Below are 17071 nucleotides of genomic sequence, written 5' to 3'. Positions count from 1 at the left end.
TTATTAATCTTCATTTCTTGAACTGCTGAGGGATACTTTTTTTTTTTTTGAGATAGAGTCTTGCTCTGTTGCCCAGGCTGGAATGCAGTGGCACAATCTTGGTTCACTGCAACAGCTACCTCCGAGGTTCAAGCACCTGTCCTGTCTCAGCCTCCCAAGTAGCTGGGATTACAGGCGCAAATCACCATGTCCAACTAATTTTTATATTTTTTAGTACAGACGGGGTTCTACTGTGTTGGCCAGGCTGACCTTGAACTCCTGACCTCAGGTGATCCACCCACTTCTACCTCCCAGAATGCTGGGATTATAGGCATGAGCCACCGCACCGGCCAGGGATACTAATTTTTAACCCAAAATATCTCATTTCAAGCACCTAACTGCCATCCCCCAGAAGATACTGTGCCAAAAGTCAAATTGCACTAGATTCCAGGATTGACCCCATCCTGGCTCTCAGAACTAAGAGACAAGCCTACCTAAGAATCAGTGCCTCCTGGAATCCCTAGAATCATGGCGTTTCCTGCTATAGTAATATTGAGTAGCTGGGCACAGTGGCTCACGCTTGAAAACCCAACACTTTGGGAGACTGAGGCGGGTAGACTGCTTGAGTCCAGAAGTTCAAGACAAGCCTGGGCAATACGGTGAAACCCTGCCTCTACTAAAAATAAAAAAATTAGCTGGACATGGTGGCAATATGCCCATAGTCCCAGCTACTTGGGAGGGGGCGCTGAGGTGGGAAGATCCCTTGGGCCCAAGGCCACAGTGAGCCAAGATTGTTCCACTGCACTCTAGTCCAGGTGACAAAAACCCTATCTCAAGGAAAGGGGAAGGGGAAGGGGAAGGAAAAGACAAAGGAAAAAGAAAAGGAAAGGAAAATGGAAATGAAAGGGAAAGGGAAAAAGGGAAAGGAAAAGGAAAAGAAAGGAAGACAGTAAGACTGTCTAGGAAGGAAGGAAAGAAGGAAGGGAAGGGAGGGGAGGGGAGGGGAGAGGAAAGAAAGCGGAGGGAAGGGGAGGGGAGGAAATGTAGAGCCCCAGCTGCCTGGGTCCCCTGCGTTGTGATACCTTAGAGAAGCTTCCAGTAACAGTTCAGTTTGTTTCTACCTCCAGATAACCCTAGAAATGTACAATTTGGCTGTAACCATGGCTCACCATCTCTTATTAAGATGTCAGAATTTTTTTTGTGCCAGGCATGGTGGCTCACACCTATAATCCTAACACTTTAGGAGGCCAAAGCAGGATGATTGCCTGAGCTCAAGAGTTTGAGACCGGCCTGGGCAACACGGTGAAACCCTGTCTCTACTAAAACACAAAAAATTAACCAGGCATGGTGGTATATGCCTGTAGTCCCAGCTAATTGGGAGGCTGAGGCAGGAGAACTGCTTGAACCCAGGAGATGAAGGGTTGCAGTGAGCTGAGATCGCACCACTGCAGCCTAGTCTGGGCAACAGAGCGAGACTCCGTTACCAAAAAGAATAAAGAATAACTTTGCAATAAAATCTAGTGAATTACAATTTTAAACTCAGTTCATATTCTGTGAAGATTAACTGTATAGTCAGTGTTGGATCTGTTTAGAGTGGTTATTTGCTCTAACTTTAAATATAATTTAGAGAGCATCTAGCTTCTCTGGCTCTTTTTCCCACATGGCTACCTTGTCTTTGTCTCTACCTTTCTGTCCACCCCTACCATTATTCTCAGAGTTAAAAGACAAAGCATATTTTCATTCCTGTCCCTACCTCTTCCCTCAAAATAACCTAATTAGTTAAAATTAAAACTGGCAAAAGTCCCACACCAAATTCAGGGTAGGTAAAGGAACATCTAAATGTATATTATGTAGTTTATCTTCTAACAAAATGACAGTTTCATTACCCATCTTCATTTTCTCATAGACTTGTCATTTTCTCCTGTTTATTAACTCTCCCCAAATGAGACTGAATTATCAGTTTACCTCATGCAAATAGGTAGATGCCAATAAGGCAAAACTATAAAGAAGAAATTGAAGCAGTAAAACAAGGCTACAGAAGCTGAACTTCTCCCTTGGGAAAGATAATGTAATACTTTTCTATACAGCAATCAATCAGAAAACAAAACTGTTATATAGAAAAGGCTTCAATAAAAACAGTTCTCAGAGTTGAGGCAGAGGAATAGGTTAAGCACCACATACACATGATGTATCCATTGTTTCTAAAAAATTACAATTAAAATATTTAAAATAAAAATATTAGAACCAACCCATGTAGTTATTTTACATTTGCTCCATTTTTAGGCAATACTATTTACAACCTAAAGAATATTTAACAGCCCTAACTCCACTGTCTGACTTCAAAAGCAATAGCTATAATAGCAGACAATCTATATACAGTTTACTATAGGAACAGAGAGAAATTACTACATATGATGAATCATCATTTTGATGTTTAAATGTTTAAAATCTTTTTTTTTTTTTTTCCCAGACAGGGTCTCACTCTGTTGCCCATGCTGGAGTACAGTGGTGTGAAAACAGCTGACTGCAGCTCAAATTCCTGGGTTCAAGCTGTCCTCTGCTTCTTAGCCTCCCAAAGTGCTGGATTACAAGTGTGAACCACCATGCCAGAACATGTTTAAAAAACCTTAATTTACTGTTCAGATCTTAAAATACTAGCCAGTTTACCAGTGATACGAATATAATAAACTAAATTAGGTGATCTACAATGACTAATACCCAAGCCAGAAAGGACTGCCTAACCGATTAAAAACTACAAATGCACTCAGAAGCAGGTGGAAAACCAATGCACATTTTGGGTGTAACAAGATCTCAAGAAATCACATGCTCAAAAACAAGCTGCATCTTGCAGCAGCTGAAGTTCTTAAAGACCCAAGTTTAGATGCCTAGGTCGTTTATATATCTAGCTAGAGTATTTCTTTAAGTATACATAAGAAGCTGGTAGCAGTTGTCTCTAGGAATCAGATCTGGGGACTTGTTTAGGAGGGACAAGTCTCAGTAGACTTGTCATTTTCTCCTGTAGTAACTATCCCCATATGAGACGAATTATTTTATTATAATTATAAAAGTAATTATTATTAATTACTTTTCATTTAACTACCTTTGTAGTGTTTGAATTTGACCCACATACATCCAGTTGACCCTTGAACAACACAGGGATTAGGGATGCCAACTCCCTTCCCTGACACAGTCAAAAATCCATGTATAACTTTTTACTCCTCCCAAAACTTAACTACTAATAGCCTTACTAATAACATAAACAGTTAATTAACACATAGTTTCTAAATTATATGTATTATATACTATATTCTTTTTTTTTTTTTTTTTTTGAGACGGAGTTTCGCTCTTGTTACCCAGGCTGGAGTGCAATGGCACAATTTCGGCTTACGCAACCTCCACCTCCTGGGTTCAGGCAATTCTCCTGCCTCAGCCTCCTGAGTAGCTGGGATTACAGGCAAGCGCCAGCGTGCCCAGCTAATTTTTTGTATTTTTAGTAGAGACGGGGTTTCACCACGTTGACCAGGATGGTCTTGATCTCTTGACCTTGTGATCCACCTGCCTCGGCCTCCCAGAGTGTTGGGATTACAGGCGTGAGCCACCACACCTGGCCTATATACTATATTCTTACAATAAACTAAAGAAAATGTTATTAAGAAAATAAGGAAAATACATTTATAGTACTGTATTGTATTTATCAATACTGTAAGTTTATATTATCTATTTACAAGATGAATCATCTTTCTGAAATAATGTGCAATTGTAGCTGCAGGCCTCAATTTATGATACGTATTAGGCAATTCAAGTTTTCCTTGTAATGTCAAGACTTTTCTCTGCTTCTCAGGCACACTTCCAATATCACTAGTAGTACTTAAAAAAATCCACAAATAGTAGTACTCAGTAGGGGTCCCATGGTATTATTCAAGGTCTGAAGTATTGCATTAAACATAATGAAAAACACCAGAGTACTATGAGAAATCACTTTTTTTTTTTTTTTTTTTTTTTGAGACAGAGTCTTGCTCTGTTGCCCAGGTTGGAGTGCAGTGGCATGATCTTGGCTCACTGCAATCTCCGCCTCCCAGGTTCAAGCAGTTCCCCTGTCTCAACCTCCAGAGTAGCTAGGCATGTGCCACCATGCCCAGCTAATTTTTGTATTTTTAGTAGAGATGGGGTTTCACCATGTTGGCGAGGCTGGTCTCAAATTCCTGACCTCAGGTGATCTGCCCGCCTTGGCCTCTCAAAGTGTTGGGATTACAGGCGTGAGCCACTGCTCCTGGCCGAGAGATTACTTTTTACTGCAACACAAAATTTACTGGAGAGAGGAACTGTACACGCAAAGATGATTAGCATAGTGTGGTGTTTTAAGCATATACAACATTTGAGCTCAGGGCAACAGTGACAGGAGCTGACTACAAAATTATTACAATATGTGCTACTGTACTACTTATAAATTAATTTTATGCAGTTCTTATTTTAACACAGTATCTTTACATTTGTTTATATGACTGGCACTATGCAGTCTGTGTTTGCATGCATTTTTGATAATTTTTAACATTTACCAGTATGTTTTATGGTAGTAACTTATAAAAGACTAGTATATACACATATGTTATGACATACTTAATTTTTTTAAATATTTCCAGGCTATGCAGTTCATCTGTGAGGTTTTTCAAATTGTCACAAATCTCTGAAAACTTTCCCAATATATTTATTGAAAAAACCCACAAATAAGTAACCTGCACAGTTCAAACTTATGTGTTCAAGGGTCAACTGTATTGGGAATGGTAGTGTGAGGAGTCGGGTGAAACTTCTTTTCTAGGGAAACATCTATTAAACTAGTCAAAATTACCAAAGACAATCATTCAAAGTCTCTGGAGATTGATTAAAATGCTTAACACAAGCCTAATCTACGGAATTCAGTAAGGACAATAGGAAGAATGCCCCACCCTCCACAGCTGTGTGTGTGTGGAAGAGCTATGCGAGAGCCTTCAGCGTAGCCTGAAACCAGCACCCTTTCCCTGACTCCTAAATCCTTCTACATAGGGAAGATCAAAGCCTAACAGCTACTGACAGCTTATGCAGTCCTCTATTCCCTACAGCTCTGTGTTGCAGAATTGTTCCCCGGGGTTCAGCAGCTCACTGGTAGTTCCCACTACTCCCAGTTTCCTAGATTTATTCCAGGTTTGTTTGTTTGCAGCCAGTGAACATCCAGACATTGCATCTCACAAGGCTCTGTGCTGAAGAAGATGCAGTGAGCCACAGCATCAGCTCCTACCTCCCTGTCCCCAAGCTTCTGCTATTTAGGGAGGACCCAAATAGAATAGCCGGTAAAGAACAGGCCCTCATTACCACCACTATGCCCTCCAGCTCCTGCTCCATTGCACAGAGATTATTTTCCGGGGATGATGAGGAAAGGATTATCAAAGACTGGCAATACTTTGCCCCTGCCAAGGTGCCCAACTTTATTTGGACCAAGACTACAGAGCAATTTATGCCCTGAGCGCTGTCAAAAACAACAGAGCCAGCAGCTAGCAATCAGTGGAGACTAACACCTTGGTGTGACACCAAGAGATAGACCAGCTAAAAACTGAACGGAGAGATCAGTGAAGGAAACAAAGAGAGACCTGCTAAAAGCATAGTCTTCCTGGTGTTCTACAAGACTGTTCTCATGCCCAAAGCTGTGCCTTCTGAGAAGTAAAAGAAGAGGGAATGTCTGAGCCTCTACTCCTTGGCCCAACACAGTACAAACTTGGTCAACTTCCTCAACCATAAAAGCAGTATCTGAACCACAAACACAGATTCAACAGTAGAAGGTGAAAACATCACTGGCTTAAAAGGCTTAGGTACAAATTCCACCAATCACTGACTGACCACTGGAGCTGACAAGGACAGGAAACAAAAAGAAAACTGCCCTAGAGGGGCTCAACAGTAGATGTGAGCTGGCAGAAGAAGGAATCCATGAATTAAAGTTTTTTTTTTAAATTTAGGACACGGGGCTGGGTGCAGTGGTTCAGCCCTGTAATCTCAACGCTTTGGGAGGCCAAGGCAGGTGGATCACCTGAGGTCAGTAGTTTGAGACCAGCCTGACCAACGTGGCGAAACCTCGTCTCTACTAAAAATACAAAAATTAGCTGGGTGGGTGGCAGGTGCCTGTAATCCCAGCTACTAGGGAGGCTGAGGTAAGATAATTACTTGAACCTAGAAGGTGGAGCTTGCAGTGAGCCAAATAGCATTACCGCACTCCAGGCTGGGTGACAGAGTGAGACTCTGTCTCAAAAATAAAAAGACATGGGGAAAATATTTTAACAGACACATCACAAAGGAAGACAGATAAATGGCCAATAAGCACAGAAAAAAGTGCTTAACATTATTAGTTATCAGGAAAATGCAAATTAAAACCACAAAGAGGTACATAATAGAATGTATAAAACAAAAATGATTGGCAAAACCAAATGTTGAGAATGATGTTTACTGCAAACTGTACTCTCAAACACTGCTGATGGAATTTTTAAATGGTACAACTATTTAGGGAAAAGGTTTGGCAGTTTCTTAAAGATGCACATACACCTACTCAATGGCACAGCAATTTTTTTCTTAGGCATTTACCTTATCTAAGAGAAATGAAAATATACACCTACAAAAGTTTTGTGCAAAAATGTTCAAAATAACTTTACTCAAAAATAGAACTAAACAAGAAACAATTCAAATGTCCATCAACAGGATAATGCACAACTGTATGTCCATAAAGTGGAAAACTAGTCAACAATAAAAAGAATAAAGTATTGATACATACAACAATATGAATAAATCTAACATACATTATGTTGACCAAAAGAAGCCAGACACAAGAAAGGACAGTGTATTATTCTTTTTATATGAAGTTTTGGGCTAGGATGGTGGTTCACATCTGTAATCCCAGCACTTTGGGAGGCTGAGGCCAACAAATCACCTGAGGTCAGGAGTTTAAGACCAGTCTGATCAACATGGTGAAACTCCGTCTCTATTAAGAATACAAAAATTAGCCAGGCGTGGTGGCACACGCCTGTAATCCCAGCTGTTTGGGAGACTGAGGCAGGAGAATTGCTTGAACCTTGGAGGCGGAGATTGCAGTGAGCCAAGACTGTGCCATTACACTCCAGCCTGGGCAACAAGAGTGAAACTCTGTAACAACAACAATAACAACAAAACTTGTTTATCCTTAGTCCTCTATCCTAGGGCAAAGGCACAGTAAACCCTCAGTAAATGCTCAGTGAATTACTGGCAATCTAAATAAATGAAGAGATATTTCATTAACATGGATAGGATAACAATACTGTCAAGATGTCATTTCTTTGCATTTTGATCTATCTTAATTAAAATACAATCCTAATTAAAATCGCAGCAAGTTATTTTGTGGATTTCAACAGACTGGTACTAAAGTTTATACGAAAAAGACCCGAAACAGCTAAACAATTTTGAAGAGGAAAACAAAACTTCTAGAGTTACTATAAAGCTCCAATAACCAGGACAGTGTAGTATTGGTGGAAGACTAGACATACAGATAAATGGAACAAGATACAGAGTCAAGAAACAGACCCATATAAGTATAGTCAACTGATATTTAACAAAGGAGCAAAGGCATTTCAACAGAAAAATGTTAGTATTTTAAACAAATAGTACCACAATTGTACATCCAAATACTAAAAGACAAAAGAGAAAAATCTAGATGACTCTGGGTACGACAATGACTTTTTTAGATACAACAAAAAAGACATGATCTATGAAAGAAATAATTGATAAGGTAGACTTAATCGAAAATAAAAACTTCTGCTCTGCAAAAGACAATGTCAAAACAATTAGAAGATAACCCACAGACTGGGAGAAAATATTTATAAAAGATGTATCTGTTAATGAACTATTTAAAATATGCAAAGACCTCTTAACAATAACCCAATTTAAAAAGACCTGAACAGATATTTCATCAAAAAAGGATAAACAGATGGTAAATAAGCAAATTAAAAGATGCTTAACATCTTCTGGCATCAGAGAACTATAAATTATAATAAAGAGGTACCACTATACATCAATTAGAATGGCCAAAATCCAAAACATTACTGCCCCCAGGATTTGAAGCAAAAGGAACTCTCAGATTCATTGCCAGTGGGAATGCAAAATGGCACAGCCACTTTGGAAGATAGTTTGGTAGTTTCTTACAAAACTAAACATATTCTTATATGATCCAGCAACGATTTGAAAACTATGTCTACAGAAAAACCTGTACATGGATATTTACAGCAGGTTTATTTGTAATTGCCAAAACATGAAAAAGCAACCAACATGTCCTTTAATAATGAGTGAATGAATGCATTCCATACAATGGAATGCTATTCAGCAATAAAAAAAAATGAGCTATCATACCATGAAAAGAAATGAGGGAAACTTAAATGCATATCGCTAAGTGAAAGAAGCCAACCTGAAAAGGTTATATACTGTATGCTTTCAACTATATGGCATTCTGGAAAAGGAAAAACTATGAAGAAAGTAAAGAGATCGTGGCCGGGCGCAGTGGCTCAAGCCTGTAATCCCAGCACTCTGGGAGGCCAAGGTGGGTGGATCAAAAGGTCAAGCGATCGAGACCACCCTGGTCAACATGGTGAAACCCCGTCTCTACTAAAAATACAAAAAATTAGCTGGGCATGGTGGCGTATGCCTGTAATCTCAGCTACTCAGGAGGCTGAGGCAGGAGAATTGCCTGAACCCAGGAGGCAGAGGTTGCGGTGGGCCGAGATCGTGCCATTGCACTCCAGCCTGGGTAACAAGAGCGAAACTCCATCTCAAAAAAAAAAAAGAAAGTAAAGAGATCAATGGGTTTGTAGGAAGGGATATAGGGGTTGCCAGGGGTATGAATGAAGGAAAGTAGGAGAGATGAATGAGCAAAGCACAAAGAATGTTTAAAGCAGTGAAATTACTCTGTATGATACTGTAATGGTACCTGTGTCATTAGGCATTTGTCAAAAACCATAGAATATACAACACAAAGAATGATCACTTTAGTTAATAATAATGTGTCAATATTGGCTCACCAACTGTAACTTGTATGTCATACAAATGAAAGATGTTAATAGGAGAAATTGCTGTGGGAGGTTGAGGGGATTAATGTGAACCCTCCGGACTTTTTACTAAATTTTTCTGTAAACTTACAAATGCTCTAAAAAATAAAGTCTATTCTTTTTAAAAAACACAACTCAAAATAAACATCTTACCAGGTCTAATGAAGACGTTTTCCACAGACAACATTGCTGCTATTGGAAGTAGTAGATCTTCACAATCCAAGGAAGCAGCTTTTATTACCGCACATGTCAGATGTGGAGGCAAAGGAAACTCCACCATAGACAAACCCAGTCTGGTCACATGGCCACTCCTTAATACAAAGAAAAGGTTTTTAAGTCTTTCTACAATGGGAGAGCATAAATATAAAATTCATCATTCAGAATAAATCAGAAAATATTACCTCAAACCACCTCCAGAAATTCAATACAATATAAGAAAACTAGGCCAGGCACGGTGGCTCACGCCTGTAATCCCAGCACTTTGGGAAGCTGAGGCAGGCAGATCACCTGAGGTCAAGGAGTTCAAGACCAGCCTGTCCAAAAGGGCAAAACCCCATTTCTACTAAAGCCACAAAAATTAGCTGGGTTTGGTGACATGAGCCTGTAGTCCCTGCTACTCAGGAGGCTGAGGCAGTTGAGTCACTTGAACCTAGGAGGCGGAGATTGCAGTGAGCTGAGATCACACCATTGCACTCTAGCCTGGGCAACAAGAGCAAAACTCCGTCTCAAAAAATAAATAAATAAAGAGGATGTCTCTGAAGACATGAGAGAATAATAATGTTATTTTTAAAATTTTAATTTTTTTTTTGGAGACAGGATCTTGCTCTGTCCCCCCAGACTGGAGTGCAATGACACGATCTCCTAAGCTCACTGCAACCCCAAAGCTCCCAAGCTCAAGAAATCTTCCTACCTCAGCTTCCCAAGTAGCTGGGACTACTGGCCTTTGCTGCCACAACCAGCTAATTTTTGTATTTTCAGTAGAGATGGGTTTTACTCTCTACCGAAAGTAATGAGTAGAGAGTAGATGGGTTTCCCAGGCTGGTCTCAAACAACTGGGCTCAAGCAATCCACCCACCTTGGCCTCCCAAAGTGCTCGAATTATAGGTGTGAGCCACCACACATTATGCTGAGAGCATCATAATTATTAATATCAAATCTTACCCCATTATACTAACATAAAAACAAGGACTCTGACTCTGTTATCATTTTTATGTATCCAGCATAATACTTGGCATTAAAATGTACTCAGAAATTACTTGCTAAACGATACCAATATCTAGTAAACAAAAGGGGTTTTATCATGTAGGTTTTCAATCAGAATTGTGATGAAAGACTAAGGACAATTTCTAACTTGAAGTAAAACAATCCATTCAATTTAAATGAATTATTTTCTACTGATTAAAAAAAGGTATTTAGAACCCTGTTTAAAAAGAGATCAATATCTGTTTTGGTTATGAATTTTTTTTTTACCTGTCAATAGCATCACACTGGTAAAGTTGTTTAAGAGCTTCCAAAATAAGTCTCTCATTAGGTGGATCCAAATAGGGAAACCTGTATATTTAAATAAGACATAAAGTAAGAGGCCATTCTTTGAACATGGTAGGATTTTATATAGATATGATAAACGTTCGTTAGAAGGTTTTATTTCTATTTTTCGAGTCATCTTTTTCTAAAAAAAAAAAAATTATATGATCATGATTAGCATTCAGCAAAAGAGGAAATAATTTTTTTTTTCAAAGCATCTTGATTTATTTTAGTATGAATTTGTATTGTATTTTTGCTGTTTTCTGATTATAAAATCAAAATTATATTCTCAATGCAGAAATGTGGAAATAACATAATGGTGTGACAAAGCAAAAAAATCCTACAACTTTAAGGCAAATACAGATAACACTTTAAAATATGCTTTTCCAGATCTTTTGTGATGAACTTCTACATAATTGAAATCTTATTACTTGTAATTTAATATGTTACATTTTCATTTTAAAAGGAGGATTCATAACAACTCTCCTATTTCATTCAAACTCCATGAACATTATTTTAACATCATGTCCCACTATATGGATTTGCTATAATTTCCCTAACCAGTCTCTAAATAATGAACATTTGGCTTGTTCTTATAACTTATGCTTTAAAAGACTGCTGTGTGTTTAAATCTTTGATCTCATTATATGTATATATTTTAAAAATCTAATCCTGAAGTAGAATTCATGGATCAATGGATATGAAGATACTTAAAACTCTGGAAACCTATTACTAAATTGCTATCCAGAAATAATTATATTGTAAATAATTTGTTTCTGAATCACACTCCTCTATTTCAAGAAGTGATTCTTTTAAACTCCCCTTAGCTAAAATACTCTCATCAGTCTCTCTACTTATCCTAATCCTGCCCCACCCATCCTACACAGCCAATGTCAAGTCTACTCTTTTTTGTAGTCCGTAATTTTTTTTCTAAACATTTACAGAAATAGTAGAGAACTATCAATTGAAAGTGGCTGAAAATTATAAATTGTTCAATAGTACCTCTTTTGTCTTTATTTTTTTGAGATGGAGTCTCGCTCGGTCACCCAGGCTGGAGTGCAGTGGCACAATCTCGGCTCACTGCCATCAGCCTCCCAGGTTGAAGCAATTCTCCTGACTCAGCCTCCTGAGTAGCTGGGACTACAGGCACCTGCCACCATGCCCAGCTAATTTTTGTATTTTTAGTAGAGACTGGGTTTCACCATGCTCGTCAGGCTGGTCTCAAACTCCTGACCTCAGGTGATCCACCCACCTCAGCTTCCCAAAGTGCTAGGATTACAAGAGTGACCACCACACCTGGCCAATCAAAATGCTTTTATATAAATGGGGAAGTATATTCAATTAATTTTGTATGTCATGTATGTGTACATGTGTATATACTTATTTTCTGCTGATTTAAGAATGAGTTGCAAATATAATTCCACTGCATGCTTAAAATATCTCAGCATGCATCTCCTGAAAATAAGGACATTCTCTTACATTACCATAATGTACTATTAATGAATATAATAAAATTAACAATAACATTCAAAAGGATAGCATAATCAAACATGATTTTAAAAATATTTTAAAAACAGGAAAAATAATTACTTGATCTGGGTTACTTTTCCACCTTAAATCTTGATATGAAAATCATCTACTCCAACTTCTCACCTTGAAAAAAATCCAATAAAAGACAAAAGTTCCAATCTCTTATACAAAATGTCCATTCCAGGACTGATAACTCTATTTAAAAATAAATAAACAAGGCCAAGGATGGTGGCTCATGCCTATAATTTCAGCACATTGGGAGGCCAAGGCAGGAGGATTTCTTGAGCTCAGGAGTTTGAGAACAGCCTGGACAACATGGCAAGACCCCATCTCTTATAAAAAGAAAAAATAATAAACAAAAGTCTCACACTGTTCTACTGCCAGCTTTCCTACAACTTGTACCAATAGGTCTTGGTAGCTTCTACAGCAAGAATTGGTAAACATTTTCTATAAAGGGTCAGACATACGGCTTGCAGGCCGTATGGTCTCTGTCACAACCACTCAACTATGCTATTACAATGAGAGCAGTCATATGTAAACAAATAGTTATGACTGCATTCTAACATTTTATTTACAAAAACAGTCAGTGAGATTAGACCATAGTTTGCCACCCTTGTGCTAGAGAAATACCAAACTAGTAGCTGCTTCTGCTATATAATAGTAAAAACTATTTATTCTAAAATACTGCAATTAATCCCCCCCCCTTGATTAACCAATTACCAATTCTGCCAAGCACTCCTTACAAGTTACTTGGTTTCTAAGAAACCTATCATACCAACACCAGGCACGATGGCTCAAGCCTGTAATCCCAGCACTTTGGGAGGCTGAGGCGGGTAGATCACGAGGTCAAGAGATCGAGACCATCCTGGTCAACATGGTGAAACCCTGTCTCTACTAAAAATACAAAAAATTAACTGGGCATGGTGGCGTATGCGTGTAATCCCAGCTACTCAGGAGGCTGAGGCAGGAGAATTGCCTGAACCCAGGAGGCAGAAGTTGTGGTGAGCCGAGACCGCACCATTGCACTCCAGCCTGGATAACAAGAGCGAAACTCCGTCTCAAAAAGAAAAAAAAGAAAAAGAAATATATAATACCATTCTCTAAAAACACTATAGTTTGTCAAACTCCTCATAAAACTTGATTATATCCAAAACTGATTTCCAAATGTTGAATGACCAACACATAACAGGAATGCTATAATTCCCCATCATCTAGTTTATGAATATAACCAAAGTCTATATAATTAATATAACCAAAGTCTATGCCATAGCTATAAACTCATATTAAGTTTGCAATGATCTGATAATTTCAGATCTTTACCACATATATTTGCTTATTGTACATCCTAAACACAGAATATAAGACACATCCTTTCAAATTTATACCCTGTTGATTTTTGCCCAAGGTTCTAACCTGTTAAAATCATCTTCAAGCTTGGTTTCAATTATCTATCTATTAGATATTAAGATACTTCCCAGAAAAATCTAATTGTGACGTCAATATTTTTATTCAATATCATTATTAAAAATGTTTATTAGGAAAGAGCTAAGTTCAGCACAATACCAGTAAAACCTTCATCTAGGCTACACTGAACAATTAATTAATAGTTTTTTAGACTGGGCTATTTGGCAACTATACTCAGCAGTACTGTCATCTACAGACTACTTTTTTATTCACAAAGGTATGAAATGCAGTACTGTTAAATATTGTGATGAAAATAAAAGACATTAGGTTAACTTTCAATAAATTCTTGTGGAGCACCCATTATGTGGATGACCCTGTCCTCAAACTGAAAAGGAAATGGCTTACAGTGACATATTTGGCCAGGCATGGTGGCACATGCATGCAATCCCAGCTACTCAGAAGGCTGAGACACGAGAATCACTTGAACCCAGGAGGCGGAGGTTGCAGTGAGTTGAGATTGTGCCACTTCATTCCAGCCTGGGTGACAGAGTGAGATCCTGCCTCAAAAAAAAAAAAAAACAAACAAACCCCAAACACAACAACAACAAAAAATGGCATATTCATTGTGAGCTTTTAAAATTCATACTCATTAATCATTAAATTTTATAAAACCATTTTTCAATAAACTGTACTGGAGTTTGCTAGCAATCAATGTCAAGCTTACCAGGCAGTTGTTACTAGACCCTGCCCTTTTTAATAAATAAAAAACGTCAAGACATTTGCCTTTCTCACAATTTTCTAAATAACCTATTCTGCATAATTTCTTTTTCTTTTTTTTTTTTTTTTTTTTTGAGACGGAGTTTCGCTCTTGTTACCCAGGCTGGAGTGCAATGGCGCGATCTCGGCTCACCGCAACCTCCGCCCCCTGGCTTCAGGCAATTCTCCTGCCTCAGCCTCCCGAGGAGCTGGGATTACAGGCACGTGCCACCATGCCCAGCTAATTTTTTGTAATTTTTAGTAGAGACGGGGTTTCACCATGTTGACCAGGATGGTCTCGATCTGTTGACCTTGTGATCCACCCGCCTCGGCCTCCCAAAGTGCTGGGATTACAGGCTTGAGCCACCGCGCCCGGCTCTGCATAATTTCTAATAGATGACCTACAAAGCCTCTGACACTAAATCTGCAAGTTCTTTTAGTACCATGGAAATACTGTCTAAATACTCAAGACAAAATCATTTATGGTGGTCGGGTTTTCTCTCATTATTTCCTAACCCATCTTAGTCATCAATTCCTTCTTATTCACTTGTTTCAGTTTTAAAAATCATTCTTCCTGATGGAAGAGAAAGGGAAAGCAAAATAATTGAGAAGCTCCATTTTCTTTCTGTCATCTATAAATACTATTCCATCTATCCCAAACACTGGGTCTACCACTCCTTATTCTATATACAACTTTTTTAAAAGGAAGTCTTTTTTTGTTTTTGTCTCTAGCATTTTGAAACAAAATTTTGCGATTTTTAGTACACTATGGGTTTTAAGACTTAAGATGGAAAAATAACTCAATGCAGATGATATTAAGTAATTATTGTTCCTATTCTTCTAATATGTACTCATTCTTAGTTAGAGGTTGCTCTGCTATCCTTTATATACTATGATTCAATGTCAAGCTTACTGAGCAGCTATTTCCAAAAACGGCCCTTTTTCCCAAATGAAAAAAATCAAGACATTATTTTAAAAGCTGGGTTCATCTGAAAGTTTTCGGTTTGATTATTCACATTTCTGTTGGTCAGTCAGTCAGTCAGTTAGTTATTCTGAGATGGAGTCTCGCTCTGTCACCCAGGGCGGAGTGCAGTGGTGTGATCTTGGTTCACTGCAATCTCCACCTCCTGGGTTCAAGCAATTCTTCTGCCTCAGCCTCCTGAGCAGCTGGGACTACAGGCACACACCACCACGCCTGGCTAATTTTTATATTTTTAGTAGAGACGAGGTTTCACCATATTGGCCAGGCTAATCTCAAACTCCTGACCTTGTGATCCACCTGCCTCAGCCTCCCAAAGTGCTGGGATTATAGGCGTGAGCCACCACACCCAGCTGAATTTCTTTAAATGGCTCTTTCCTTCTTTCTCATTGGTATAGTTTATTGATAGTCAGAATTTCATGTATTACATGCTTTTCTCTTTCTAGTGTCTATATAGTCTCATTCAGAAAATCTCTAGTCTAATGATAACTATCCAAAATATTTTGAAATTGGCAAATTGGCTTTCTGAGAGTATACAATGAGCATTTGTGTTTGGTTTATTTTGAGACAGTTTTGCTCTTGTCACTCAGGCTGGAGTGCAATGGAGCGATCTTAGCTCACTGCAACCTCCACCCTCCAGGTCCAAGCAATTCTCCTGCCTCAGCCCCCTGAGTAGCTGGAACTACAGATGAGCACCAAACATGCCCAGCTAATTTTGTATTTTTAGTGGAGATGGGGTTTCACCATGTTGGCCAGGATGGTCTTGAACTCCTGACCTCAGGTGATGCACTCACTTTGGCCTCCCAAAGTGCTGGGATTACAGGCATGAACCATAGCACCTGGCCTATAATACATACTTGGATGTACCTAATAATCACTTACTATGCATTTAAAGACTGCACAGTTACCATCCCCCAACATTCCTTAAAACTTTTCCCTTCTCAGGCAATTAAGACCAAAATAAAGAACAAGATACACTTTTTTCCATTACTTCCTCTACCATGTATGATATGAAATTTTTTTCTATCTACAACAATATTCTATCCTATACCAATCAATTATATAGTTTAACATTTGACTTATTTAACTATTCTAAAGGATAGAACTGTTCTTCTATCCTTTACTTCATGTGTCTGAACCGTTTCCCTGATATAACTTAAGCTTAGTGAAAGCAAAAAACTACAGAGATATACTGTCTTTCATGATGTATAGTATAATGCTGGCCATACAAAAAAAGCAAAAAAAAAACCAAAACCCTCCACTTTCTGACTGTATACCCTTTTATTTTTGAGACAGAGTCTCACGCTGTTGCCCAGGCTGGAGTGCAGTGGTGTGATCTGAGCACATTGCAGCCTCTGCCTCCTGGGTTCAAGTGATTCTTGTGCTTTGGCCTCCTGAGTAGCTGGAACTACAATTCTGTGCCACCATGCCCAGCTAATTTTCATATTTTTAGTAGTGACAGGGTTTTACCATGTTGGCCAGGCTGTTCTCAAACTCCTGGCCTCAAGGGATCTGCCCACCTTGGCCTCCCAAAGTGCTGGGATTACAGGCGTGAGCCACCGCACCCAGCTCCTTTCTTTTGAGACAGGAGTGTGGTGGTACAATCACAGCTCACTGCAACCTCTACATCCTAGGCTCCAGCGATCTTCCCATCTCAGCCTCCAAATATCTGGGACTCAAACATGCACCATATCATACTTTTTTTTTATTTTTGTAGAAATGAGGTATCACTATGTTGCCCAGGCTAGTCTCAAACTCCTGGGCTCAAGCAATCCTACCACCTTGGCCACCCAAAATGCTGAGATTACAGGCA

The 17071-nt window shown here is 38.8% G+C and overlaps 1 protein-coding gene across 8 annotated transcripts in view; it reads right to left on the bottom strand.

Moving 5' to 3' along the window:
- The window catches only part of DHX40 (DEAH-box helicase 40), a 47610-nt gene that overhangs the window by 10648 nt on the left and 19891 nt on the right, over positions 1-17071 (bottom strand). For all 8 annotated transcript variants that reach the window (XM_035300666.3, XM_078373676.1, XM_054256087.2 and 5 more), the window contains 2 exons: positions 10536-10616; positions 9219-9376 (listed from right to left, as the gene is read on the bottom strand). In XM_035300666.3, coding sequence (XP_035156557.2) covers positions 9219-9376; positions 10536-10616 — 239 coding nt within the window. The remainder of the gene's footprint in view (positions 1-9218; positions 9377-10535; positions 10617-17071) is intronic.

The sequence above is a fragment of the Callithrix jacchus genome, chromosome 5 (genome assembly GCF_049354715.1).
Source record: "Callithrix jacchus isolate 240 chromosome 5, calJac240_pri, whole genome shotgun sequence".
Taxonomy (NCBI): domain Eukaryota; kingdom Metazoa; phylum Chordata; class Mammalia; order Primates; family Cebidae; genus Callithrix; species Callithrix jacchus.
This window is presented reverse-complemented; position numbering and strand designations above follow the sequence as displayed.